Here is a 27,999-nt window from a genome sequence, read left to right as displayed (position 1 = left end):
AGCCACAATTTAATGTACAACATTTTAATTATAAACATAAAGTATATGCTATAAATGCAATCGCATTTCAACATCAAACGAATCTGGCATTTAGAGAGTGTTCAGGTGAATATTACAATAAATACAGATCAGACACAAATGTCTCATTCCCTCCCAACTATCCTGAAGCCAGTCGGCTGCGATTTAATCATGAACTAAACGAGGATGGGGAAATAAAACACACAACTGAAACAGAAGCGTAAAAATACTGCAGATCAGAGAGAGACGACCCCGGAGGAGACGCTGTAGGCTGCTAGTTTGCTTTCACACAGTAAATAATTTGGTTTTAGGCTAAAACATGCATTTGTTGCGTCCACGATACGTAACCGAGCTCTTTTTATACAAGTTTTATATACCGGTATATATATATATATATATATATATAAAAGAAGCATGTGAATTTGCAGCTCAGATCTTTAGTTTTCATCCAACTAAATATTGCACGTGTGCGTCTGCTGCTGGTATGTGTGTTCATGTTACCTTTACAGTTTGAACTTTTATAAATGGACCCTGCCACTGAGCAATTATCAAAATGACCTCAATGAAAAGCATATCAAAGTCTCTATCGGCCTAGAACTAAAGAACATTTAACAGTAACCCGCTGCTTTCTCCTCGCGGGTCTCCACATGCCGGATTTTCCCAAATAGACGACCAACAGTATGAATTCCTTTTGTTTTATCACTGCAAATCAATGCTGGATCGCAAAACGAAATTAACGGTGTTTTTATGTTAAATAAAGAGTACTTGAGAGAGTGTGATGTAAGGGGAGGGCTGCAACCAGTCTGTCTGCATTTGGCCAGAATATACCCCCCCCTTCTCGCCACAATAAAGAGAGAAATCAAACACCACCCGGCTGGCGTTTCTTTTCCTGCATCGCTTTGCTTTCCTAAGGCACGTCGAAGTCCTGACTTTCCCAGCAGACGATCCACCCGAGAGCTCAGGAATGGCTCACGAGTCCCGTTATTGCCCGAAAGATGAAACTGCATCCAAAGTTCGTGTTTAGATTGGATTAGAGTCGGAGCACAAAAGAAATAGTCCTGTGATTCCAAATTATTGTTACTTTTATTGCACTTTCTAAACTCTGGATTATTGTCATAGTTCTTTAAAGGGGTTTAAAATTATGAATATTAGTCAGCTCCAGTCTGTCAATATCAAATAAAAATAAATCCAACAAATCAGTTTCCAGTTTTTTGATCTTAAACTTTCATAATTTAAAAGAAAAAAAATCGAATGTAATAATATGGAAGAAAGTTTCCCATTTTCACACCAGGAAAACAGAATTTGTTTCCGTTTTTATCAAGGATTGAAGGTCATGATTTTTTTTTTGGACATGCTTGTGTTACGGGAAACGTGGTTGTGTTTCCTTTCCAACATGGCCGCCCTTCCCCTCTCTGGCCGCGTGATGAAGCGGAAAGCGGAGTCTGTGGCACGCGGGCCGCACAAATCCAGGTTTCACTCACATGTCGGATGACATAACATGAAGAATGGATTCGCTTTTCTCCCGTCCCTGTTCGAACGCCGTGATGAATCTTCATTCCCGACGCGCTGCGAAGGAAATGATTTGCAGATAATCGTTTTAAAACTGGGGAGAGGGGCGTCCCCACGAACCTCGTGCTTTTCCGTCGACCGTCACAACGTGGTCGGCTGTCCGGCCGCTGGAAAAGGAAAAGAAGGAGAAAGAGGATGAATCGCACGATTTATAAATCTGTCCCATTTTCCCGGCTCTGCAGGTCTGATGACGGGAAGCGTCTTTAAGGAACGTTTAAGGAAGCAGGAAAGCTTCACTGCATCCGACGCTCCTTTATTAAAGATGCTCTTAGGATTTAGGATTCCTAAATAGTCAGGACCGCTATAAACCATGAAACCGTTGAAATCCGACCTAACTCTTCATCCCATATTAGCGTCGAGTTAAACTTTGAAGAGCATAAATCAAACGTCTCTGTTTGGTTCATGAGCGTCTCGTTTTACTGCAGGCAAACAGAACGACGCCGTCGCCTCTTTGAAATCTGAAAATATAAGATAAGTCTAACAACTTAATATTGGAACGACTCATCTTTGGTATTTCGCTTTGGACCACAGGGTTTGATCGGTTTCTGGAGAACCAGTGACACTGGAGAGCGCTAGCAGCACGATGCTAACACCCTGGATAGCTAATAGCTAGTTGAAGGCTGCGATGCTAAGTGTACTGTTAGCATCACGTGACATGCTAGGCTACTTTAGCGCCAGCCACGTTTCGATCCAGTTTCCCGGTTTAAGTCGACACTTCCTGTAGCAGTTTCAAATTAAAAGCCTTTTTCAATGAAAATAAAACCTTTATTTATTAGAAAGATTGTTGTTTGGAAGTATTTTAAGTATTTGGATGTTAACATTAGACTAAAACGAGAAAGGGGAGGCGGGCGGGGCTTACAGCGGGAACGGATGTAGCACTGGTAGCAGTTGAGGAGGCCGCTTCTGATCCGGACGTCCGTCCCCGTGGCCGTGTCTCCTAACTGCCCCTTACAGACCCCACACTGAAGAGAAAGAGCAGGGGGGGGGCATTTACTTAATCAACGAATGAATGACCAGTTAATATTACAGGCGACTCTCCAAGGACGTCAATCGCATCATTCCATCCGATATAAAATGTGTTTTTGAGAAATGACGCGCCCCCCGTGCCGCCCACCTTGAAGCACTGAATGTGGAAGTAGAGGTTGAGGGTCTCTATGATCATGGCCGCCCCCTTTCCTAACGGCTGCCCGCAGCTGGAGCACAGCTTCTTCCCGCTGACAGATCTGCAGTACGGAAAGAAAGCGGTAGCAGGAATGAACGGATGGCTGAGAACCAAAGACGAACTGCATCTCGTCGTCCGCGACGAAGGCCCTCGTGTTCCCGTTTGTGTCGTTTTGATTGAGTACGACCGATTTCAACCGCACCTTCTTTCCTTTTGACAGCAGCTAAGCCGTTGATGGTTAAGACGGCGTTGGGACACGTGCAACAGCATGTGGATGAAATAAAACCTTCTTTGTTTCATTATGCAACATGCAGAAGCCCCTCCCCCTCCTCGCCGCAGCGCCACGTGTCGCAAGGCGGGAGAAATTATGATGCAGGAATGAGGCGGCGCGCCCCCCCCCCCCCCCGCCCCGCCCCGCGGGCTGCTTGTGATGCAGTACCTGTTTGAGGCTGGAGGCATCGCGTCTGGAGGTTTTGGAAACGCTGCGGGGGGCGGCGATGAGCAGCCGACCGCGTTATGATCAATGGGAGCGGTCCTAGAAATGGACAGCAACATGCGAGATGACGACGGCGACTCACAGCGACAGCAACGCCATTGGCTGGCGGAGCAAAGCACAAACCAATCAGAAGGAGAAGTGGAAACTAGTGAAGAATGCAAGCGCACAAAAAAATGGCATGGCGTTTTGGCTAAAGTTCAGCGTCATGTGATTTTATAGCATGATTGTAACGACTCTTATCTGAGAATGATGCCCTGAACAGAGGGACAGTAATGCATAAAGGTAGAAGACGCCCCCTGCTGGCCAAACAGCCGAACTGAAGGGATTAAAAAGATGACGAGTCAAATACATTGAAGATGAGTAGAAGTTAGCACGAGGCTAACTTTGAATCCTTTTATAACTTTTATGTTTGTTTTTTTGTGTGTGTGTGTGGGGGGGGGGGGCTGTTTTATAAATCTATTTGAATCAAAAGAATAACTTGGACTGAAGGCCACACCTCCTGTCTCCTCCAGGCTGGCTCGGCTTGTGGCTGACCGCCGCGGGCTTCGCTGGGGTCGAGGACCCGGCGGGAGTCGGGGGGGGTCGAGGACCATTCTGGAGACCGTGACTCGGCACCTCCGTCTGGCTGCTGCTCTGACTCGGCAAGCTGAGGAGCACAGACAGGACGAGATCAAGTCTGCGTCACACGGTGCATTTTGTTGTTGTCTTTCATCCCACTGAGACACGAACCTTCTGCCCGTGTTCAAGCTGTCGTCGGCGGCGCTGATGTCACTCGTCCCGTCATTCTTTCGCTGTTTCCATTCCACACTCTCCGTGCTGCCCCGCTGTGTCAGCCAATCACAAACAGGGAACAGTTAGCGCAGCAACGAATCAGAACAGCGCTCTGCACGCTCCAGCGGTTCTAACCGACTGTCGTCAAGAGTTCATTCCTGAATCGAGTCTAAGAAACCGTGATGAGCGAGTCGACCATTCACCGACTGCCTCGCCAGCAGTTCCTGCTTGCGTTCCCAGTCGGCCAGGGAACGGACGATTGTGTCCTGGGGACCCGAGGTGGAGGACGGTTCCCCTCGGCTGGGGGAGGGCCGGGCCGAGGAGCGGGGCGTGAGAGGAGTCGCCGTTTCCTCCAGGATCCTTCGCTCCTGTTGCGTTGGGGACAAGACAAAAGTCCTGCGTTGGACTTCCTGAGTCGCCCGTGCACCTTTCGAGCGTGAACGTGCACACACCTCCTCGTGGTACTTCCTCTCCTCTTCTGCCACCTCCCTCTGCGCCTTCTCCCACTCCTCCGTCAGCTTCTCCTGCTCGCACCGGTACTTCTCCTGTTACCATGGCAACAAGACACATGAAATACAGCACAAAGCCTCGTTGGAGAGGGTAAACTGTCCGCAAGGAAATTAGATGCGACACACAGACGTAACTGGCATCAAAGAGCTTCTGAGAGGCTCTAAGAGGGAGCCTTTGGACACGTTAAATCCTGCAGTAAATTATTAATAGACTGTGGACGTTTTCAATGTGAACTCTTTAAGTGTAAGCCGTGACTCAGAGACAGAAATGAGTGTAAAGGTAGCTTGATATGATGCTTGACATTCGCATGTTAGGGATAAAAAGCAAACCAAAAGGGGCCAGAAGGAAAAGCAGCAACACGCAGGGTCCCAGAATCGAAGGGTCCCAACTCAAAACCCTTTCAAAAGCTGCCTTGAATTTCCGTTCTTCCTTAAAGATCGGCGTTGTAAATGTTTTGTACTCTATTCAGACTCATGCTGGAACCCTGGATTGAAGCAAGACACACATAGAGAGAGAGAGAGAGAGAGAGAGAAGCTCATCCAGGTAAGACGGCGACAGACGAACACCGAGGCCCAAACACAACACAGAGTCGCACAATCGAGCGGGGAGGCAACAACAAGCACACAAATGCACCAGACATTCATCCACTCCAGCGCCTCTCATCTCAAATAGTCCAGCAACAACCGCGAAGCAGAGCAATTTAGTATCGGCACTGTTGGTCTCTGAGATGTAGCCCTCGAACTCCACGGCAGTAGACGAGCATAATGAATCCTTATTGGATAAAAAAACAAACATGGACCTGAAATGCATCTCTGATTGGCCGAGGAGAGAGAGGGCGATCTGGGCAGCAGCAACAGCAGCAACCTTGGCTAAATGTGTGTGTGTGTGTTTCCGGTTTTTCACTGTACAAACCCGCCCTCTAGTGGTGAACAACTGCACTGCAGGAGTCGTGATGCTCCTCTGCAGGCGGATACACTCGGCAGAAAAAAAACCGGTGGCGCATTTCTATTGGTTAGTTGGTCTGCCAGTGAGCCGAGCACACCAGTAAGTTCGGGCTACGCTCTGCTGGGATTCGAACCCCTGACCTTGCGGACTCATGCCCATGCTTTACCCTGCGGTACGACTGTGTACCTGCAGCATGCGCTCCTGCTCTTGCTGCCACCTTTCCTGACGCTTTCGCTCCTCATCCGGGTCCCAAGACCAGCGGTCATCCCGCCCGGCCTGAGGCGAGACCGGGACGGACACCTGATAGACGCCAACACACACACACAGACACACACACACATGCACAAACACACACAGTAAACATATTCAAGCACACATTTACAATCACAAACACACGACCGATGAGACCGACAGACACCACATCCACCACAGGAAAAGAAGAAGGGAAGGGAGGAGACAGGAATAGTTGGTCTACCACAACAGCACTACTCCAATGCTAGCCAAGCGTCTCCTACTAAGAAGAGAGAGGACAGAGAAAGAGAGGGATGAGCTCAAAAGAAAAGGAAAGCAGCCTTTTTATTATCCACCCTCATCTGGCATTTTCTGCAAGCTTAAATTCCCACTGTAGATTTGTGCTTTTGTTTGGCTGCAGTATATTAGATGGGCATATTGTGACGGGGAGATGCTAAGCTAGATGAGAGGCGCTAACAGGTTAGGTGCGTTTTTTTTTTTACTCACGTTTCCACGACACTCCTTCCCCGTCTCGTCTGCGTAAGCAGAGAGAGCAAGCATCAGGTAAAATACAATTAAAGCAAACACTTGTGATGGAACTAAATGCTCTCCGACGGGTTTTAGGGAAACAACAACACGGCAAAAAAGTACAAGCGATCCAAATATTAAAACATTATGTTGCAGCGTTTGGTGGAAATAAAAGCGAAGAGGCAAAAATAAAAAAAAGTGCATTTATCCATGACAATTTAAATACATTTCATTGTTAGTAACTGAAGTGCAGCCGCTGCAATGGAGAGAAGACACATCACAACACTACGACTGTAAAGAGAATGCAAGGAGGAGAACTCAACGCCTGGTGTCTGGCCCCTGGAGAAATGGCAGGGAAACCCTGTGGATTGAACACCGAGGGACAGAAACTTGAGCTCCGCCTGTGACTGGAGGGGTTTACCTGGCGGGGCGAAGAAGTCCCAGCGTAACTTAGGGTTGCCGGTTGCCAGCGGAGATCTGATGTTGTTGGCAAACTCTATAGCAAAAAAAAAAAAAAATGCAAGGGGGGGGGAAGGGAGGGACAGGAGTGATGAGGGAGAGACATGTTAAAATCGACACCTGCACCACAAAGACAAACAGCCAGCAAGGAGGATTCACTCATGAAGCTGCCGGCTCCGGACGTGAGGCGTTCACTGACCTGCCGTCGTCTCCTTCGGAGGATGGTAGACAAACGTTCCCGGTGCCGCCGAGTTCCGGACTTTCTTTCCTTCCTCTGCCGGCTCCTCAGAACTCGCAGCGCTTGCCTGCAGACAGATTCCCAGGTGTCCCATTGGACGGCTGGTGGTGATTCGGACGCTTAAGTCAGCTTGGCTGTCCGCCTCACCTGCAAAGCTTCGGGCCGACCCTGCTGCGCGCCGACTCCAGACCGGATGCCGCTGGAGGTCAGGTCACTTCCAGTCTGTTCATGCCCTCGTTTGGCTTCTGAAACAAAGCACCATTTTATAATCACACGTTCATTTTTGCATTTAAAACATTTCTTTGAACGCTTTCCAGACGTTCTGGGTCACATGGCAGAACCTTTGACCTGTGATGGTTCGAGTCTCGAAGCCTCCGAGCAGCAGTACGCTGTTCAGACCTGCAGGTGGCGCTTGTTCGGCTGCGGGACTTGACTTCTTCGGAGAAGATCCCAACTGGCTTTGAGTCTTCCCAAAGCCGCCGTCTGGCGTCTGCAGCTCCTGTAAAGGTGACGGTTGTATTCTGGTAAAGAGGCCTGAGCTGGGATTGATATTTAAATACTAAATACTTTATATTTTAAGCAGCTATTCCTGACCGATGGGAGTGAGGTGGGCCGACAGGGTGGCGTCGGTCTCTCGGTGCCTCCCCCCTCTCGGTCCCCCTTGAAAGCCTCCTTTGGCGACCCTGGGCCTTCTGTGCCGGCGGGGGGGTGCGGACTGGGCTTTGGCAAGGCTCCTGACGAAGCAGCATCTACCGAAGGAGAGGCCTCAAAGCGAGGAGGAGACTCCCGTCCTCGACTCTCGGGAGTGGCGGGAGCGTCGACCCGTTCGCCGTTGACTCGGAGCAGACCGTCGACCTGGATCGGAAGAGATCGTTTTTGACTCCGCGCCTAAAAGCGCTCATGACCGGGCTCTTATCTCGCTTCTTCGTTGGCGAGCACCATGGCTGTGTGTGTGAGGAGCTGTGAGGAGTAACTTCAGACACAGTGGTGGAGCCGGATGAATGCACAGCCCCCCCCCCTCATCCCTCTCCTGGCAGCCTGTGTGGGCCGTCTTTGTCCGCCGGGCGCCCACTTCACATTGAGAGCGCCCTACTTGTCAACTTCTTAAGTCAATAGGGAACAGAGGGGTCCATTCAGACCCGGGGCTCCGCTCAGACGCCCGACAAGACATTCCAGAAAGACGCTCAGCTCCATTAGGGCCGGTAACAATGTGCCCCTCCCCCTCCCCGTTGCATCAAAACACAAGATCTCATTTTCAATATCCCCATTTGGCACATTTTTGTTTTTTCCAGAGGGAAAACGGAAATGGAATCTGTTGAGAGAAATTGGGACATTCCATGCTTCTTCTGGAAGCCGGATCCTCATGGCGGCTCATCGCCATGCTGGTTCTGTGGCATTCTAAGGGAACTGCAAATAGGCAGTCTAGATCTATTCCCCCTGCAGAACTGGAGCGCCACGCATGTTAGAGGAGAAATGTTAAATTCAGAACAGAAATCGCATTGAGAGAATGCCGTGAAGCGTTTAAGAGGATTTAACGATGGGAGGTGTCTCACCTTGCTGGGCCACGGGTCAGCCGCTGTGCGATTGCACTGGAGGTACGGCTTGGGCGACAGCAAAGGCACCGGTTTGGGCGTCAGGCCTCGGCTGGACGGGGGATCCGACGAGCGAGATCGAATCTGAGGCCGCTGGTGCCAGGAATCTTTGGGAATCTCCTCGATTCGCGTCTCCAGCGTGGACGTGAACTTTGGAGCCGGGGCAGACTGTTGGCGGAGATGCCTCATGGGCCCGTCGTGGTCCACGTCGAAGGGGTCTGGGGTCGTGGGGGACAGGGAGAAGGGGAAGGGCGAGCAGGAAAAGGAGGCGTCGGCGGATATGCTGCGGTCCAGGAGCTTTGGGAGCTGAAGCCGTTCGAGGACGGATTCACTGATGGAGAAACGCTGGGTGTAACGCTGCAGGACGGCCGACGCCTCCTCAGGGCTTTTGGCGTGTTTGTACGCCTCCCGGAGATCCTCCTCGCGGCGTTCCCTGTAGAGCGGGGAAAGATGGAAAGATAATAAATGTAAAAAAAAAACACAATACAAGCAATTTAACTGGTTCAAAGGTATATTTCACCTACTTGTCCTCCACTATCTCTCTGTAAGTCTTAATGCTCCTCCTCCTCTCGGAGCTGCAGGAGCGCCCTGACATCAACTGTTCCATCATCTTCCTCTCCTCCTCCTTCTTGATTAGGTCCTGGGAAATACTCCTCCTCCGACTCTTCCACCGGGCCAGGTCCTGACACAAACAGACAAGTTGGGAGTGAAACTCGAGGGACTGGCTCAATCACAACCCCCCCCGAGGAAGATCTGACTGCGAGAGCAACAGAGCGAACCGCCGACCTCTATAAATCCTCCCGAAAGCACTCACATCCTGCCATTGATCATCCCCTTCCTTCATCTTGTTGTACTGGTTGTGCATCAGCTCATGGCGCGCCTGACTGTGGGGCTGCAGGACGGCCTCTTCCTCGCCACGCATGTCGATCATGCTCATACTTCTAGTGGAGGATGGAAAGACAGAGAGCACGGCTAATAAAAAACAAACATGGATGCGCTCTATTGTGCTTTGTAGCACGAATACGGGATGTTGATATCTGCCACAGGCATGTAAAATACAGTAAAAATATCCCGTAACATTCTGCAAGACTTTTTTATTTAAGACCCAAATAGACCGACTTTGAAATACTGCATCTTCAAATGCCGCTCCAACAGTCAAAAACCTTTCACCGGATGTCCGAGAATCCAAACCACCTTCCTCTCACGTCCCCCCAGCATTTCTCCTGAATGATCCCACATTCCAACCTCTGTTTCAACAGGGAAATGCATCACATAAAAAAGACGCCATTTATCTGCGACTTTGAAGCTTCAGGTGAAAATACCTGCGGGCAAGAAAAGTATGGTTCTGATCCGGTTTGTTCCCCGAGTGAGGCCGATCCCTTTCTACAGTAAATGCAGCTTCATTGTTAGGAACATTCAGTTGTTGTTTATGCTACACCAAAATGAAAAAATGAAGACCTGATCTTGAGTCAGATTATGCCTCAGCGCAGATGTGCTATCCTCAAACCAGACACAAGGGGGCAGCCTCGCACTTAAACCGGCCTCGACAGAACAGAAATGTCCTGCATCGCTGCGACCCAAAACACTGCCTGGATGCACATGTCAACGATTTCAGAAAGCAGCAAAGAGTTAAATATTTTAAGAAAGGCACATGCATCTTTTGTCGGGAGATGCGTCTCTCCGTCCGTCTGTGGTCGGCGGCCGCAGGTCCGGCCTTCGCCACACACAGCAGCCTCTGTGATGTTAGAAGGGTGTGAAAGGAAAGCGTGGCCTTTGGTTCGTCACCACAGGAGAACAAGGAGACGAGAAGCATCACTGAACCAAGACCTCGTAGACGTTCTCTGCGTGGCTGCCTGCTGCCACGTGGCTTTCAGTCAGAGAACATGAATAAAAGTTGGATTTATGTATTGAAGAACAGCCAAATGTTTAGTCCTTAAAATAAATGAAACTTGGTTCAGGGTCCAGAGTCCTCAGTCCTTATCTGGATCTCCCGAGGAGAAGAAGAGATGCAAATTGAAATCATGCAGTTAATCAAAAACCACATTCTCAAACTTTGTAGTTCTCCACATTTCGTCAGGGCATACTGTTTTTTCCCCAGACTTCTCATGCATTCTGTGTACAGTGATGACAGATTTTTTTTAGAAAGCAATGTCAGTTTGCATTCATGTAATTTTTTTTTAAATAAGTTCATGCGACCTTTCGGCAAAGTAGCATCATCCGTTTAGGTCTGGGGTCACATGCTGCGACTTGGTGCTCAGAAGGGTGAGAGAGAAGCGTGGATCCGCTTTAAAGTGCCGTGTGGACGGGGGCTCACGTTGCTGGAAGACTCCCGTCCGACCAAGGCGTCCCTCCTTGTGGGTCGTCACTTTCACTCTGCGCCCGGACCCGGTGACCCGCATCCGCTGTTGCTGCTGTAGCGGTCGCCATGGCGGCAGCCACGGGGAGAACGTAGGAGGGACTCTGGGCGCTGATGCGTTCGGCTGAGGTCAGGGCTTGGTGCCCCCACTTCTCATCTCGCTCTGTACCTCTAACTCCTTTCTTCATTGCCGTCTCTTCCTGCTCCGTCCCAGGTGGATGTTTCCCGGATGTGGCGGCCGGGCTCGTCGCCACCGAGGGCGACGCTGGAGGGTTTGAAGCGCGAGTCGTCGAGCGGTGGAGCTCCTCTGAGCACGAGCGAGCTGGAGTGCTGCAGAAAGCAGAGCAAACTGAAGCGTACGGCTTCCCTGGTCATGGTCCCGTATCACCAGACGGCATTCCTCGCGGAGCCGCGATGGAAGTTCATGACGATATAAATCTAACGAAATTGCATAGCGTGGTCACAAACCCATTCGGAGCAGATTGGAGGAGAACGAGTCTCAAAGCCAGATCAGAACCGAATGCTCTGCTTGTCATCCTGTGATGAAGTGCTCCGTTTTTCTTTGGGGGGGGGGGGGGGGGGGGGGGGTTGTTATTCCACTGTAAATTCCCAGATCGCGCAGCTGGGAGGGAGAGGCGGCGAACAGGCCGGGCCTCGGCTCCAGCCGGTCAGGGTCAGGGAAGGAAGAAGGCCTCGTTTCCCGACATCCTGAGGGCGGGCTGCTTATTTGCGTTCCCTGTGTGTGTGTGTGTGTGTGTGTCTGTTTGTGGACAGTGTGTGTGGGTCGGTATTTGAAGGCGTGTGCGGTTTGGTTCCTACGCATCAGCAGCAAAGGTCAAGTGAGCTGCTGAAAACTAGATGGTGCTTATCGGGACTTTCTTCATCCACGCCAAAATGATGCATTTTACACAGCTATTGTAAAAACAGTAACCCCTGGCAACGCCGTCAAGCAAACATTCCGGCCTCAGGTTTCTCCTGGAGCAGAAGGAGGCCACGAGCCATCCAAGAAACAGACATCCAAGAAATCCCCCTTTTCCTTGGAATATACACAAGTCGGATTCTTCTGAGGATTCCTTTCACTCCCTTGAAATGCTGACAATCCAATCAAGGCCGACTCATCCGTGCCAGAAAAAGCTGAAAACCGGGGGTGTAGCTCTGACGGCTCTCCAGCAGGGCTGGGAATGAAGCGCCTGCCGGACCCACAGTGTGTCCTCGTTGCTGCAGATCCTCTACACACTCGACTGTGACATATGACAGACATCAGACGCAACACCTTTAACCTTTTGGCTGACCTGCTGGCAGAATCTGACGAACGTTGCTCCTGTTGCATCGTTTCACTGATCTCTGACAGTTTTGGCCCAGATCAATGCTGAGAGGAGGAAAATAATAATGGCTGGATGGAAACACCAGCTGTGAAAATTGGAATTATTATCCTCAAAATAAAGATTTCTGGAGAAAAAGTATTCACTGCAAAATCTGTGGATTAAGTCGATTCACTGGGATATCGTTTCCGGATAAGGTACGGATAAGGTCCGGATAAGGTACGGATAAGGTCCGGATAAGGTCCGGATAAGGTACGGATAAGGTCCGGATAAGGTCCAGATAAGGTCCGGATTAGATTCTTATGATATGGATGTTATTACCACGACAACAACATTTATGGGCGACATTAAAAAGGAAGCAACAGAACCCAATTTTGAATTAATTCAAAAATCCAGTGCCTACATTACCCACAATGCAACGTGACAAGCATCATTTCAGTCAGAGAACGGGGTGTGTAATGCTAACGTAGCCGTGAACATTTAGCTTCAAGGAGAGATGAGGAGAGGAAATAAATCTAAATTCTAAGTGGAAATGTATTTTCTTTCAGATTTGGTAAAATTAGGATTAATTTTCTGTTCTGATGATTTAGCATCTTGGTAAAAATACGTAGCGAGATGAGGACCTTTGGTCGGGGGCGACCGTCTCCATGGGGGGCTCTGGAAGGGGCTGGGGGAGGCTACAGGGCAAAGGCTCACTGCTCCTCCTCAAGCCAGCCGCAAGGACCGCAGTGAAAGCGACTGAGGCACTTTGCTCCTCTTCCTCTTCCTCTTCCTGGTTCTTCATCTCAATCTGCATGCGGGGTTGGAGGGACGGGACGGGGGACGGGCTGGGGGTCTCCCCAGGTGGGGCGTCTAAGATAGGGGTCTCATGTGAACTGTTTTTTCGCCCATTCACAGAGAACACATGTATGACAATGGGGGGGGGGGGGGACATGAGCGACAATGACAAAAGGATGACGACGGCGTGATGGCAGAAAACATGGGGCGCACAAATATGAGGGAAAACAGGTTCACGCATGGGGGGGGGGCAAAGGAAGGAAACATCATGGCCGACGCAAAGGAGAGAGACGGAGAAAAAATAAAAATAACGTAAAACAACACAAGATTTATCATGCAGGATTGAGCAAGCTAGCATGAAGAGATTAGCATCATGTACAGTAGTGGGCGACAACGCGCAGAGGACACGGGGGGGGCGGGGGGGGGAGCAGGGTTTACAGCTAACTCTGTGTTGTCTGAGTAATAAAAGGAGAAGCGATAAATGAATATATATTTAAACAGCCACACCCACCTGAACGGCCTGTCTCCGCCCACCGGGGAGGTGGCGGTGCTCCAACTCTCGCGCCCGCCCTCTTCTTTGTCGCCCTTCTTCTTGCGCAGCGGTGCGGGCACGTAGCCGCTCTGGTTGCTCTTGTTGGGCAGGTACTGGTTGAAGGGCAGGGCGGCCTTCGGCTCGCTGATGGACGTCCGCCGTGCCGACATGTCATCCTTACGGACGTCTGGTATTTTCCTGTGGGGGGGGGCGTCGGACTCCGAGTCGCTGCCGGGGCCTGTTGGGCAGAGGAGTGAAGACGTTTAGTGGCGTCAGGTTCGCAGATCCATTTCAGAGTTCCGTCCGCCATGCCTACCGGATCGTTAGCGAGCTAAAGTCGGCGGCAACACCTGGCGTTCCGGTAGCGCATCACTCCGGGACTTTCCCTGCTTGATGCCTTAAATTCCTCTGCGAGATGTTTTCATTTGATTCTCAGAGCGCATCGAGTTCAAGACAGAGGAACCAGGAAGCAGCTGATCGCAGGGCTTGCATGGCTCTCCTGTCGTTTCCGCTTCTATTAAGCCGTTTTCTGTTTTCAACAATACATTATTTAACTCAAAGTTGCTCAAAATTCCTCTACAAGATGTTCGCCACATGTGCCGGATGCATTCTCCTCAATCTGAAGTCACAATGTCAACTGGGTCATATTTGGTATTTGGGGAAACCTCTACGATCAGGGTCAACAGGAATCCTGAAGGCATCTGCACGTTCAACCACAACCATTTCCGTGTGAGCCGGAAACATCCAGAGGAAGGAACAACGCACGTCTTCCCGGGATGATCCGCTCGCTCCGCACACATGGGAACACTGAAGCTTGAGGAGGCGTTCATCAGGGGTCAGTGCTGGAGCTTTGCTGAAACTAATTTAGATCAGTGATTAGATCCATCATGCAGCGATGCTGGAGGAAACACTGAAGCCACGGCTGGTTCAATGCGACAGTGAGAAATAGCACAGATGAGACCCTCCCACAGCTCCTCATGTGGCTTTCAGCGTTGAAAGGCCATGTCAGAAACGGATTTTAACCACATAGAAAAACACGCAGACTCAGTCGATGAGTTGGGTCCCGATTGCTGCTTCCACTTCGCATTTGGTACCCAGATTTCTCAAGCTAAGAGGTTATTAAAATATGACTTTTAATCTCTTCTTGCATTCATACTTAGCACAATGCTGAAAACATTTCACAATGATGCCTCACCGGTGACGCCACCAGCAGCAGATTCTCGCAGCTGTAGCTCATTAGCATTAACTGTAAGAGATTAGATGAAGCCATAGCCTGTTTGGTTGCAAAAGAAGCGACAGAGAGGAATAATAAAAGATATAAAAAGCATTCCTGAGAAATATCGACATCCTGCAAGGTTTGGTTTTCATCGTTTGACTGTTGGTGAAAAAAAAAAAGAAGCTTTACGACATCTGTTATTACAAAAAGGTTATTTCAAAAAGGTTTCAATGGACATGATTGTAGCCTTGCTGGCCTGTTTTACTTCATCGTGAAGACGAAACTCATTCACAGCTCCCTGTTCTTGTCGTCTCACTTGAACGGCACGCTTCAGACTCTCCCTCTCTCTGATGCCGTCACTCGTGTCGTTCATCGCTTCTTGAATCACGATGAAACGGCTGCAACGATGGACGCTCGCAACACAGCGCCACTTTTGAGCGGATGTCGGGGAAAGTCCCGCTGAAAGGTGAAGCCAACGTTTTGAGCCTGGGCGCGCATGAAGGCTTTCACGTCGGTGACATGAACAGACAAACCGACACGACGATCCGTCTTTGCTGACAATGGATGCACCGAAATGTGGATCGTGCAAAGAACAACAGGTGCACAGCGGCACCACCCGTCTCGTGTACAATACGCCCCCCCCCCCCCCGTGTCCGTCCACAGGCTAAATCAGAACCTGCACAAAAACAACAACAGCCACCGGCACAGAATCTCACAGGATATGGGGTAGCTGTGGCTAAAACGAACAACGGCGAGGATCAGACGGCGTCGTGTACCATCGCTGCTGCCGCGGGGGACCAGGACGTCCGGGGACGGGGTCTGTCGCGAGCGCGAGCCGAAGGAGTCCAGGCTGTCGAAGGAGTCCTCGCGGCCGTGGTGCGGCGGGGAGAGCGAGTCGCTGCGCTCGGAGTCCCAGCAGTCGACGTAGCCGCTGTCACGGACGCTGCGTTGAGGGCTCTCCGCCTCCTCCGCCTCCTGAACATGCACGCACAAATAAATGGATATAAATGTACTTAGAGCTAAATCAGCTCTCTCTGGCTTTATTTCCTTTTATTCTGCGCCATCATCTCAGTGACTCTGCAGTGAATGTGATGTGGAGAAAGGCTCTGATACAAAACTTAAAGCTAACTGCTGAAGAATTTCTCTCTCCATACATCCATCACCTTCTCGAATCACTTCATTAAAACCCGTCATGAAAAACGGTGAAGTGGCAATTTAATTGCGAATGATTGAACCCGATGCGTTTCTGCTCCATGTTCAAACGTCGCTCCGTTATTAACACAAACACTTCCGTCGCGTGGAAACGCGCCTTTGTTTTGGGCCGGCTGCAACGTGTGAACATCTGGAAAGTTATTCTGCCGAGTTGGCAGCGATGTTCCAGTTTTATGTAACGGCAAGCGGACATCGCATTGTGGAATAAAGTGCATGAGGGCACATCGTGGTTACGAGTGGTTGGCATCGACCTAGTGGAGCCCAGTTCAACAGAGGTCGTGGGCGTTTATGCCTTTTATGGGAGGCGTGTGTATTTAATGAAACGCTCTTTCGGTTCATCCCAAAATGAGGGCTGTTTCTGTCGAAACATGCATGAAAATGACATCAAACCTTTCGCATCTGTGACAGCAGGCCCTCAAACGCCTTCAGGTTCAGCGTGGGCCCGCTGTAGGAGGTGCAGCCGTTGGCGGCGCGACCCAACCAGTAGATGGTGATTAGCACCTGAAGGAAAAACACAAGCAGCGAGTGAGAGGAGGTTCCTCGCCGGAGGAGAACGTGACAAACCTTGGATGAGGACAACCTGTCCATTGGACCGCCCAATCCAAACACTGAGCCAATAAGATGGCTGCTCCAGGACCAGCCGCTGCTACAAAATGAGTGCAGTTCCATTCCGACTGTGAACTCGGACCTCCTTACAACATATTTGACTTCATAAATGGGGGGGTGGGGTGGGGGGGGCTGAGTCATGCTTATCTCCTTGTGTCATGAAGTAAAGCTGAGGCCACAGTATTTACTGTGTCCATGTCAACCGGAGCTCCTCAGGGATTGGCTTGATACGAGCTCAGCCTGCTTTAATGTGTTTATTTCAGTCTTCCTGTCAATGCAAACACTGCCTGCCTCGTGCTCACGGAAAGGAAGCACAGCCTCTCTCCAGTGTGGCTCCGTTTTTACCAGTTCATGCTTTACACTCAAGGTCACCTGGAACCAGATCGGAGTTCTGTTTGAGCGCAGCAGAAACTCTGCAGGTCCACTTGAGTAGAAACACTGGATTCTTACTTCTGTCTGCATGCGCCAGGCGCGTGTACGGCTTCACATGCAAGCTAAGACCGAACACTTTTGATTATTGATTACTTGTGCAACTGCAAAGCACGATCCTGCAAGATTCTGGTGAATTTACACCAAGCAACGGACGCCTGGACAGAAACATCGAGCTACCGGCCTCAGGGTGAAACGTGCCCGCGAGGCTTTGACTGACGGAGCCGTAGCAACAGTCGTTACACGCTGGGGCCTCTTTCATTTACTCAGAAACCTGAAATGCCACTTACACGAGGACGACACGAGCTTACGTTACGTTCAGTTACAGGTCAGAAGTCACAGACCTGGCGGCGGTGCATGAAAGACACATATTCCCTGAACTAGCCACCACAATGCACACATTTAAAACCCGCCACACCTGCAACAGCTCAGGAACTACATCCTGACCCGCGATGCAATATTCTGCTTTCTACATCCACATAAAAACAGCACCTTTAATACCAAGTCAGCAAATCCTCCCGTGTGCAGGTCCTGACGTGCGGCAGAGCCAGCTGCTAAACCCGAGTCCTCTGTCCGAGCAGGACGGAGACCGTCGGCGCAGATCCTGGTCCGAGTGCAGGCCGCGGGACGTTTATGCTGCTGCTGAGCGCAGGTGAATGTGTGTGAGCAGCTGAATGAGCTAGCAGTCTGCAGCATGCTACGTTTACGTGTGCAGAGAGCGACAGCATTACAGAGAGGGAGGGAGGGAGAGAGAGAGAGAGCAGAGTGGGCGGGGCTAGAGATGTGTGCTCTGGGTTTTAAAGCAATATTAAGATATTTAGATATGAAACAGACTCAACCCAGATGGGCAGAGAGGAAGAGGAACAACAGGAAGGAGCAGCAGCAGCTGACAGATGAATGGAAAGGAATAAGCAAAGCATGGAACGTCAGTGGAGTCCTGTGGAGCCGACGGTGATGAGCGACAGCAGAATAGATTCGCTCAGCGTTCTGCTGTGAGAAGTCCAGAGAGCAGCTAAGAGCAACGACAGCGACATCCACAGTGCAAACACAAACACAAACACCGGAGCAGAACAGCAGCAGCTTCGACACAAACCGACAAGCCCACTGGAATCCGAAAACACTTACATTCTTGAGTTTTCGGCTGCTGCAGTCACTTCCCCTGGGAGAGAGAGGGAGAGAGAGATAGAGAGGGTGTAATTTAATGAGCAAACAATGAAAAAACAACTGCAGGCACCTTTAAAACCAACCAGCTTCCTCATGGAGCAAATAAAAAGAGGCCTGTAGATTGAATTTTCTATTAGGTATCTATTTACTGCAATACACAGCTGTGTTGTGGAAATATCCTGGTGGACACACACACACACACACACACACACACAAACACAGGGACACAAGTAAACACACACACACACACACGTTTATCTGAAAACTGCCAAAGCGATCCTGGCTGAGTCAGAGGCCCGGACATCCTCAGGGTTCGACCTGGACCGCTGCCAGGAATGGTTCTGTATCCGTCCCGGGCTGGCTGGGTTAAAAGGGTCCAAAAAACGAAAGACTACAAAGAAAACTGGCTTCCAACAAAATGCTCAATATTCAAAATGAACCAAGGGAACGAAGCCAGGACGGGAGGGACGCCGTCTCCTTCCTCCTTTCTCCTTTCTCCCTGGTTGAGAGGAGGAAACGTTCCCTCATCATGAATCGCACCTCACCATCACGATCAGGACGGAAGACGTGAATGCATGAAAAACCCAGAACGCGTTCTGTCAGCCAATGATGTCACAGCAGCAGCACCTGTCCAGAGGTTCGGGGCGGGGGCAGGGGGGGTCTCTGAACCGGCTTCCTGTCGAGGCTACAGGCCGCACAGAAATGCATCCTGCAGGACAGACGTTACATAACATGTGGAAACAGCGCCGGGCCACTTCAGCTTCCACAGCCACGTTTCCTTCGGAGGTCGGGGCAGCTTTGCTTGCCCCATATTTTCCCGTTGACATCACCAGACTGGACATCTGGGTTGCATTTATCCACCATTAAACCGACTTTACGTGGACCAGTGTCACACAGTCGGGCTGGCTTTACATCTAAAACTGAGACTACCGTTTGGTCATTTCAAATGTGATCCTAGAGAGCCAGTTTCAGCAGGAACACCTGCAAAAAGCGTGCAAAAAGGGTGCAAAAAGGGTGCAAAAAGCGTGCAAAAAGGGTGCAAAAAGCGTGCAAAAAGGGTGCAAAAAGCATGCAAAAGGCGTGCAAAAAGCGTGCAAAAAGGGTGCAAAAAGGGTGCAAAAAGGGTGCAAAAAAAACGTGTTTTTTCCAAGTCGTCGGTACGAATCAATAACGCAACGAGCACGTCGGGCGTGCCGCTTTGCAATAAAAGCCTTTTGCACAGCCCGTTCAAGGCGGGGGCCGTTCAGAGTTTACCGCGGTAAAGAAAAGCATGAAGGCAGAAGAGAGGGAGGACGACTGTGTGAAAGGCGTGACGCGGCGAGGTGGCGGGAGAAGACAGGATTTAAAAAGCAGCTGGTCGCTGCTAACAGACGTCTCCACGGGGGAAACAAGGCGGAGCTCGGAACACCGACTCTGCTGCGTTTCATCTCGGCTGCATCTGAAATCCCCGATCATGACGTTTGTGATGCCAAACGAAGCTTTTTGATATTTGATTAAGGCGATGGAGGCCAAGTCGGTAAGGGGAGACGTAATCATCAAACGACAGGTACCATATTACATGGTATCATGTCAGAGACAGAGGTAGATGGACCGGTACTGCACACACACACACACACACACCCACACAGACACACCTACACAGACACACCTACACACACACACACCTACACACACACACCTACACAGACACACCTACACAGACACACCTACACAGACACACCTACACACACACACACCTACACAGACACACCTACACAGACACACCTACACAGACACACCTACACACACACACACCTACACAGACACACCTACACAGACACACCTACACAGACACACCTACACAGACACACCTACACAGACACACCTACACAGACACACCTACACACAGACACACACACCGACACAGACACACCTACACACACACACCTACACAGACACACCTACACAGACACACCTACACACACACACACACACTGGTCCTGACAGAACCAGTCAAGCAGCTCCTCCTGAGACCAGCTAAGATTAGTACCATCTCCTCTGTGCACAGCCAGAACGAGGACACACACCCACAGGTCCGTACACACACACACAGCATACAATACATACGGTGTATTTTTTGCATGAATCTGTATATGCATGCACTTGGCTGGTTACCAAGCAACCGAGCAGGAGCCCGGTCGGTGTGTTTGGACAGAGCCCCGTTGTCTTCTTACAGATACGCTATCGTTGCTTCAGCTCGACAAACACACATCGACTCTCTCTCAGATATTTATGTTGGCAGTGAACTGCAGGTTGACAGACTGACAAGCCACCCGAGTGTGTGTGTGTGTGTGTGTGTGTGTGTGTGTGTGTGGGGGGGGGGGGGATAAAAGCTCCCTTAGATGCCTCATCTTCTTCACACGGTGGGTAGTTAACTCAGGAAGTAAACTTACTTGGAGGTGGGGCGGGTGTCCTGCAGGTCGCCGGGGTCAAACAGCTGGAAGCCTTTGAGTCCCAACTCCTCACAGGCGCGCAGAAACACACCGAGGTTGTCCTGCATGGAGCGTGCACACACACACACACACACACACACACACACACACACACACACACACAGCTCAACGAGGATAAGCACACCGCTGGGAGTCTGTTAACTTCACCGGGTCTTAAGCAAAAAACCTTTGAGAGATTCTGGCCTGAGACTCATCCTCAGCTGATAACGAGAACCACAAATACTTTCCTTCCTCCCTCGCAAAGGGAGAAAAACAGGTGCACACAGTTCACAGCACGTTATATCTCTCACACACACACACACGCACACACACGCGTGTCATCAGCTGAGGTTCAACAGAAAATAAGACGAGAGTTTCTTGACCCGCACGAAAACGCGACAGCGCCGGTTCGGTTCTCCGTCCTCCCTCGCTTTACGCTGACTTTCCCTCCTCACCTTGCGCCTCCTGCTTCCTTTCTTATCTCTCCACTTTGCTCTCTCTCTCTCTCTCTCTGTCAGTCTTTTCCTCCCTCTCTCCGCTCGGCTCTCAGACGAGCGCTTTGTTGGGCGCAACCCGAGCCGAGCGCTCCTCTCCTGTTCCCAGGTTCTCTCTCTTTGTTTCTATCTCTCTCTATCCTTCAGAAAGCCACAGGCAAAGCCCTTCCCTCGCTCTCTCTCTCTCTCTTTGGGTGTCACCACTTCCTCTCCACCCTGATTGTCCCAAGCACTCTCTCTCTCTCTCTCTCTCTCTCACACACACACACGGATACACTTGTTCTCATGATCCACCCCTTTCAGACCGGCTATGCACCTTCCTGTTTTTGGGTCAGCCCCATGTCTGCCCTCCTGGTGAGTCAAAATACACACACACACACACACACACACACAGCTTTCAGCTCAGTTGGATCCATTTAATACCGGTGTTTAAAAACATGTTTCAAATATGAGAAATTAGTTGGCATGACAACAAGGGGAGACCCTCAGGGTGGGACAGACCAGTGATCACCAAATCCAAATGTCCCAGTTGCATGAGAGTCATTTTTAACACCTGAAGGTACAAATAAATGATGACAATATGAATCAATTTTTCTCTCTTGTCATATTCATCCATCCATCAGTTTTCATTCATTCATTCATCATCAGACGATTGTCTCGTCTACATTAAAGGTAAGGTTGACGAATCATGATTGATATTTTGCATAAGTATATATATTTATATTATATTTATATAAGTAATATAAACAGTGAAATCATTTCTATTATAATAAGGCATCGTTTATACAGGACGAGCCGTATGCGACTAAAAAAAAAGAGAAATGAAAATCTGACCGTTCAGCAGCTGAACTCTTCTTCCCATGAGCAGGTGTTTGTAAAAACAAACACGCAGATGCTTAAAAAGCCTCATTTAGCAGCAGACGGCGTAAGCGGTCATTTAGTGGGTGCCTGGAGAATGGTGTGTGTGTGTGTGTGTGATTGTGCGTCTGCAGAAGCGAGAGTGACTTCGCGGTGACTCGCAGGTCACCGCCACAGGAAGCTGGGCGTCGACCTCAAAGAAGTGACTGACAGCTGAGTGTGTTTGTAGAGAGATTGGGAGGGAGGGGTCCACACCAGGCCCATGTCTACCCTCTTAAAAAAAAAAAAAGCATCCAATCATAATAAATTCAGCGCTGTGGAAATCCCAACACTGGGATGATTGGGAATGTCGTAGCTCCAGTTCTTCCACAGCTGGAGAAGCTCTTTTATGCAGGGTCGGGGTTGGTTGCATGACTCTCAAACGCCTGCTGACCATTTTAACGCGAATGAGCAGGCGTTTATTTGCACGCCGTGTCTGTTTACGCACCGTAAAACACGGCTCGGGAGAAAACGCGCCACAAGCGACCCGTTGAGACGAACACTGTTCCACACAGACGGGCCGAGCCGCCGGAACGCTGAAGTAGCCGCTCCGATTACAAAACAGACAAAACTCCTCAGAGACTCATTTTCCCATTAGCCCCCCAAACAGGAAGAGGAAGGGGGGGGAGTAGCCTGTGTTTTATTACGATAGACCAGATAACAGCAGACCCCTTGTTTATGCGTTTCTCACCTCTTGGAAGAAAAACGCCTCAAATCCGGCAGGAAACTGAAACGTTCACCATAAAGAGAGCCCAGAGAGAAACTAAAACGCGGCAGTCGTTTCAAACGCTGCCCTTAATGCTGCATGTATGGAGCCAGAGAAGGGTCACTCATCCGGGCCGCCGTGGGGTTTCAGTGCTAATGTAAGTGCCCCCCCCCCCCCTCCCTGCACAATCACTGCGCTTCCATCCACTTTGTCCTCACGCTCCACTGGACGACTAACGACTAAAAACCCGCCTCGGGCGAGTTTCTGTCATCACAGCGATGTGACCTGCAGATCCTTTAAATCATGATTCCACATAAGATCATTGCCAGGCGGGATTAGCGAGAGCTGCTCACTTAGAAGTGGGAAAACTGGAAGAAAGTGCAGCGGGGAAGAGATCGACTTTCGGCGAGCCTTTGTTTTACGCGTCAGAGCCGGTCCCGAAAGGTCACTTCATCCAGATCAAGGTCGGAAGGCGTTGTGAAAGGGCGCCACTGTGCTGAACTGCACTCCATGGAAAGATATCGGCGTTTTGGGCCGCTGAGCGCTACCAGGCTCTCTCATTCAAAGCAGGGGGGGGGGGGGGGTCAAACAAAAACAAGTGGCCTACGTCAATGATTTAGTTCAGTTTTGGGATCAGGAAGTCATTTTTTGCATTCATATCTAAGAGGGAATGCTTCCTGGAGGTTTTAGTATCTCAGACAAACGACACTGCAGCAGACTGAGACTAACAAGCGTTGAGCTGTTAGGAAAGACTTTCCAGGCCAATAAATTATTGATTATTTGGAGTTGAGAGAATTTGCTTCCCTTCATCACTCTGCCAGATAAACATTTTATCTTGTCATATTTTTATGTTCTCCGCTCCTGTGAATGATGAGGAAGCAGATTTCAGCTCGCCAGGAGAGAACTCACCAAGCTGGCGACGGGCGCTGGAAGTCTGTTGATCTTCTTCACAAGCCCGGGTTTAACAGAGTTCAGCAGCCTGGCAAAAAGAAGAAGAAGAAGACAAAGAAGAGCCCAGAGGGAAGAATAAAGCATTAATATTTGTGATTAATATTTGATATCGTGCATCTCAAAGTGAGCTTGAACTCAACGTGACTCGGCTATGAAACGGGGGGGGTCTCTTCAGAGAAAAGTCTGGGAATGAAAAGGATGAAAGAAGCTGGAGAATCAAAGCAAAAGCGAGGTTTGAGAATTCACACGGAACCGAAACGACGGTCCCATATTCCTCCAATGTCTGACAGCCGGGCAGAATTCCTGTCTCTCGTCTTCATCTCCAGTTTCATCTATTGTTTGTGTTTTCACCAGAGGAAGCGCTGTAATGAATCAAACCCGGTATTATATCCGATATCACCGGTCCTGTGATGTTCGTGGAATTCCAGCATTTGTAGTTCAGCAGTTCCTGCTGCGCCTGAATTATTCCCGGAATATCTTCTGAGAGCGCAGACGTCTCCACTAATGAGAATAACGCCTGCTTTCACATCATCTCGTCGCAGATGAGTCTGCCTGTTTGATTCCGAAGCTTGAACATCGACGGCTTTCTTTGTTATTTATCTGCAGGAATATGTGACACACGGTTCAACTTGTTTCGGGATAAAGAGGCAGCGGAAGCGGCTGCGATTGTGAGAGTGAGAGTACACTTCCCTGGGTTTTAAATCATGGACATCATCGCTAACACAATGCAAGCGGCACAAAAGCATCATCTCACGTGGGATGCCGGGGACAAACACATTTCCTGATGCCCTTCGGATCAGGAAAAGAAGGAAGAGGCTGGCAAGCTTTTTCACTTGTGAAATGAGTGCGATTGAAAACAAGCCGTGCACAGGAAGTCCAATTTGCACTGATTTCGAGGCTTGTATTACCAAAATGACTGACCATTGTTATTCCTTCTACTACTACTGAACCTCCGGGAGTTCCCTAAATTATATTCCTGGAATTCCAGAACCAGCGGGGACGTCGTTAAATTAGAAGCAATGTTTGTATTCACAATATAAATGGTGTAAACACTGGACTTGTGTAAATGAACTTGTCAGATGGGAACGTGGAAACATTAGGAAATACAAGTGTGAGTTTTCGGTGTGGGGTCAGCACCTGGACTCATTATGAGGAATTCAAGTGTCGCACCGGAGTACGGTAAAAAAGGACGCCGGCTGCTCTGGTTACTGGATCACATGGTCGCACACGATTCAGCGTCGTTAACTAATAAAGATCGCTACAACTGTTAAGGACGTTGCTTCACGTAAACAACACTCCGGGTAAATATTATCTCCATGATCTGAATTATAATAAAAAGACGCAGAACTCACTCGCACAGCAGGATCCCGTTCTCCAAAGCTTCTCTGAAATCCTTGTCACCGAAGGACCTTCCTGTCACAGCCTGCAGAAAGAACAAAACAGGCCTGGGTGGGCAAATCGAGAACAATGAGCGGGGAAAAACACACGATCGCACAACCAAGACCTTCTCTGGAGCAGAAGTCCACACGTGAAGGTCACTAGGAAACCAATAAAAACGGCGAACAACCTTGATCAACACTCCCTTGACGTTTTCTTTAAATCCAGGAACCGGTACGGGAAGGTGCACAAAGCGGCGCCGGCCGTATATCAAGTCCCTCCCTGGTTAACAGCGCTAAAGGCTAACGAGCTTGACATAAGCCACAGTCATCCCGACCTAATGGCCGTGGCAGGATAATGCGGTGTGGCAGGGATTTATCGTGTAACGGTTGGACCCTCTGAGGAGGAGAAGCTGCTGGACGGCATGCGTCCAGTAAAATATCAGGCATGCGGTAACGAAAGCAACAAGAAACAAAGCAAAAATCCCTGCAAACCGGTTCAGGTGCAACACATTTTACGACGTTATGACCTTTAACCTTTATCGCTGCAACTGCATGTCACGTTTCTTTACCAGGAACCCCGTCCATTGTTGGCACACAGAGATTCTATCGGAGGTTAGCGCCAAAAAAAAGAAAAAAGAAGGGGGTGATCCGGGGGCCTTTGACTCCCGTTTGGAAGCCAAAACTATTGCAAGATCACATTTCCTGAGAGTTTCTTCTCCCTTTATTTGCACAGCTGCAGAAAGAAAAAGCGTGGCGATGCAGAGCGTAGGCTGCTTGGCCCGGCGGCCTGTTTCTCTCGGCTTGTTGGCTGTTTTCGGGCGCCTGGACATGTTACAAAAGAAACGGACTGCCGTTTGTCAGCGAGTGGGCCCGACATTAGGCCTCATTCCACTGTCGGGGTGGGTGGGTGGAGGGGGGGGCAAAACAAGATGTTGTGTTCGGACCTGGGAGTTAAGAGAGCGAGGCAGATAAAAACAGGCGATCAGAAGAATGCAGCCTTTCATTCCAATACAGCCGATACACACTTCCGCTAAGCTAGCAGATCCTCTACGAATCAGTGATTTCATGCTAAACCTTTGTGTAACGCTTCAGGGCCTGATCCCGGCCGAGATACATTTATAGCCACAGCTTTATGGAATCTACAGCTGAGAGTAGACGACTTTGATTTAGATCTCCTCAATGAATGCGTCACATCGATGCGAGCACTCAAAGACGGACGATGATTTACTGCTTCGACCAGAAGACCTTTTCCGACCCTGAAACAGGCGTTCAGGTTGACTGTTGCAGGGGACGAAAAGGCGTGCGTTGACTTCTAAAACGTTCTCTCCGATATCCAGGCCAGCAACTCTCTGACTTTGTCACGGAGGGCGGGGGCATGGGAGGCTCCTGTCCAATGAGAGGACAGAATGTGGAGAAGGAAAGGAAAACCGTGTTCATTTTAGCTGAGATATTTACCTGGCTGTTAATACGGTTTGTGGCGCCACCAGTGCTACGACTTATATCTCATATTTGGTGGCAACTTTTGGACTCCTTTGCGCTTACCTGGAAGTTCTGGGGGCATCACATCTCCCAGAATGCCAGAGGAAGTCAAAGGAACACCTCCACAGCGGGGGGGGGTTCTTCTGAACAGCATTTTCAAAGTGCTGCATCATGTGAGGGGACTCGGCTTACACCAGGAATGTGTTGCTCCGTTGTTTGCAGCGGAATGCCGCCTGCATTGTTTTACAAATAATGCTTGTTGGCATTTTTCCTCCCTTCCACTTCCTTCCTCTGCAAAAGCCCCCATGTCCAAACTGAGTGGAGCTTTCTGGATTCACGTCCAGAACAGTCCTTGTGGAATCCACACATGGACGTCTCCGTTAGCTTACGAATGCAGGAATGAACTGTGCAGACCAAACATTAGCTATTGCCCCATCCTGCTTCCCTTAGTGCTTTGGGAATCCATGTTTCGCCCCGATGATTCATAAAGTCGGGACAAAATGAAGAGCTGAAACAAAGTGCACTTTAACATCTCCGTCTTTTCAATATGGTGGAAACAGATTCAGTACAGGCCGATACCGCAGAGACTCTGCCCTGCACGGCGACCTGCCTCGGATGAAGCCCCGATAATTCAACGTCTCAGAAAAAACCGTTTCCGACTTTTACCTTCACGTTAGATAATAAGGCGAAATCGGGTTTAATTAGAGAGGACAAGACAAATTCTGATGAAATAAAGTGTGCGGTGAGAAGAACCTCATTTGATGTCTACCCCTGGGCCTTGAACGTTTTGATAACCCTAAAGTAATCTGCCACCAGGTAGAAAGCTGCTGGAAGGAAACGCATCTGATCTCACCAACCATGCCCCCTTAGAAAATCGGGAAGAGCATTTGGGTGGGATGGGGACACACAGGGCTTTCATAGTGCTGACCCACACTGGCTTTAAGTGTTGGTCGAGAGCGGGAACGAACATTCAACCCCTGTGCTCAGTGCACGCTCCAAGGTCCTCTGAACTCCCCTCGGTGGCACAAGTGCCGTCTGTTCACCTTCGTTATTACCCCCGGTTGGAGTTAGAAGTCTGCCTTCGACTGACCAAGCTCGCCTCACGCGTATATTTTCACTTCGTGAAATTAGAAACCTGATGAAAATGTACGAACGGATGCATTCAAGTGTCTTGCAGAAAGATTAAGAAACAAATAAGGGTAGCAAGAGCTTCTGAAAACTAATGGTCTGACTCAGGGAAGGCAGTGGCAGATTAAAAACTCTGCAGAAACCAAACCTACAGTGACAACCCCCTACTCTTTTGTAATATCAGATACAAAGGGTCTCCGTGTCGACGCCACCTCTGAGGTAAGGTTTCTACGCAGCGGGGCTTTTCCAGGGGCCTTCACTGGTCTCCAACACCCTACTTGCTACACCCTACATGTGGCCATGGGCAACATTGAGCCATCAGCCACGCCGGGAGCAACGGGCACGGAGGCGGAGATGGACG

The 27,999-nt window shown here is 49.8% G+C and overlaps 1 protein-coding gene across 1 annotated transcript in view; it reads right to left on the bottom strand.

The window, feature by feature from the left end:
• Window positions 1–20: 20 nt before the first annotated feature.
• Window positions 21–27,999, bottom strand: part of LOC137894624 (LIM and calponin homology domains-containing protein 1-like) — a 35,317-nt gene continuing 7,338 nt past the window's right edge. The window contains exons 2-28 of the mRNA XM_068740072.1: window positions 25,005–25,075; window positions 23,611–23,680; window positions 20,566–20,666; window positions 18,095–18,128; window positions 16,325–16,435; window positions 15,499–15,697; window positions 13,486–13,744; window positions 10,834–11,205; window positions 9,334–9,460; window positions 9,044–9,201; window positions 8,481–8,952; window positions 7,522–7,782; window positions 7,327–7,426; window positions 7,075–7,172; window positions 6,889–6,994; window positions 6,652–6,726; window positions 6,210–6,238; window positions 5,658–5,771; window positions 4,469–4,561; window positions 4,220–4,384; window positions 3,975–4,069; window positions 3,742–3,891; window positions 3,189–3,284; window positions 2,702–2,810; window positions 2,447–2,549; window positions 1,648–1,694; window positions 21–1,584 (exon numbers count right to left, since the gene is read on the bottom strand). Of these exons, the coding sequence (XP_068596173.1) occupies window positions 1,669–1,694; window positions 2,447–2,549; window positions 2,702–2,810; window positions 3,189–3,284; window positions 3,742–3,891; window positions 3,975–4,069; window positions 4,220–4,384; window positions 4,469–4,561; window positions 5,658–5,771; window positions 6,210–6,238; window positions 6,652–6,726; window positions 6,889–6,994; window positions 7,075–7,172; window positions 7,327–7,426; window positions 7,522–7,782; window positions 8,481–8,952; window positions 9,044–9,201; window positions 9,334–9,460; window positions 10,834–11,205; window positions 13,486–13,744; window positions 15,499–15,697; window positions 16,325–16,435; window positions 18,095–18,128; window positions 20,566–20,666; window positions 23,611–23,680; window positions 25,005–25,075 (3,594 nt within the window). The 3' untranslated portion in view covers window positions 21–1,584; window positions 1,648–1,668. The remainder of the gene's footprint in view (window positions 1,585–1,647; window positions 1,695–2,446; window positions 2,550–2,701; window positions 2,811–3,188; window positions 3,285–3,741; window positions 3,892–3,974; window positions 4,070–4,219; window positions 4,385–4,468; window positions 4,562–5,657; window positions 5,772–6,209; window positions 6,239–6,651; window positions 6,727–6,888; window positions 6,995–7,074; window positions 7,173–7,326; window positions 7,427–7,521; window positions 7,783–8,480; window positions 8,953–9,043; window positions 9,202–9,333; window positions 9,461–10,833; window positions 11,206–13,485; window positions 13,745–15,498; window positions 15,698–16,324; window positions 16,436–18,094; window positions 18,129–20,565; window positions 20,667–23,610; window positions 23,681–25,004; window positions 25,076–27,999) is intronic.

This window comes from Brachionichthys hirsutus, chromosome 6, assembly GCF_040956055.1.
Source record: "Brachionichthys hirsutus isolate HB-005 chromosome 6, CSIRO-AGI_Bhir_v1, whole genome shotgun sequence".
Lineage (NCBI taxonomy): Eukaryota > Metazoa > Chordata > Actinopteri > Lophiiformes > Brachionichthyidae > Brachionichthys > Brachionichthys hirsutus.
This window is presented reverse-complemented; position numbering and strand designations above follow the sequence as displayed.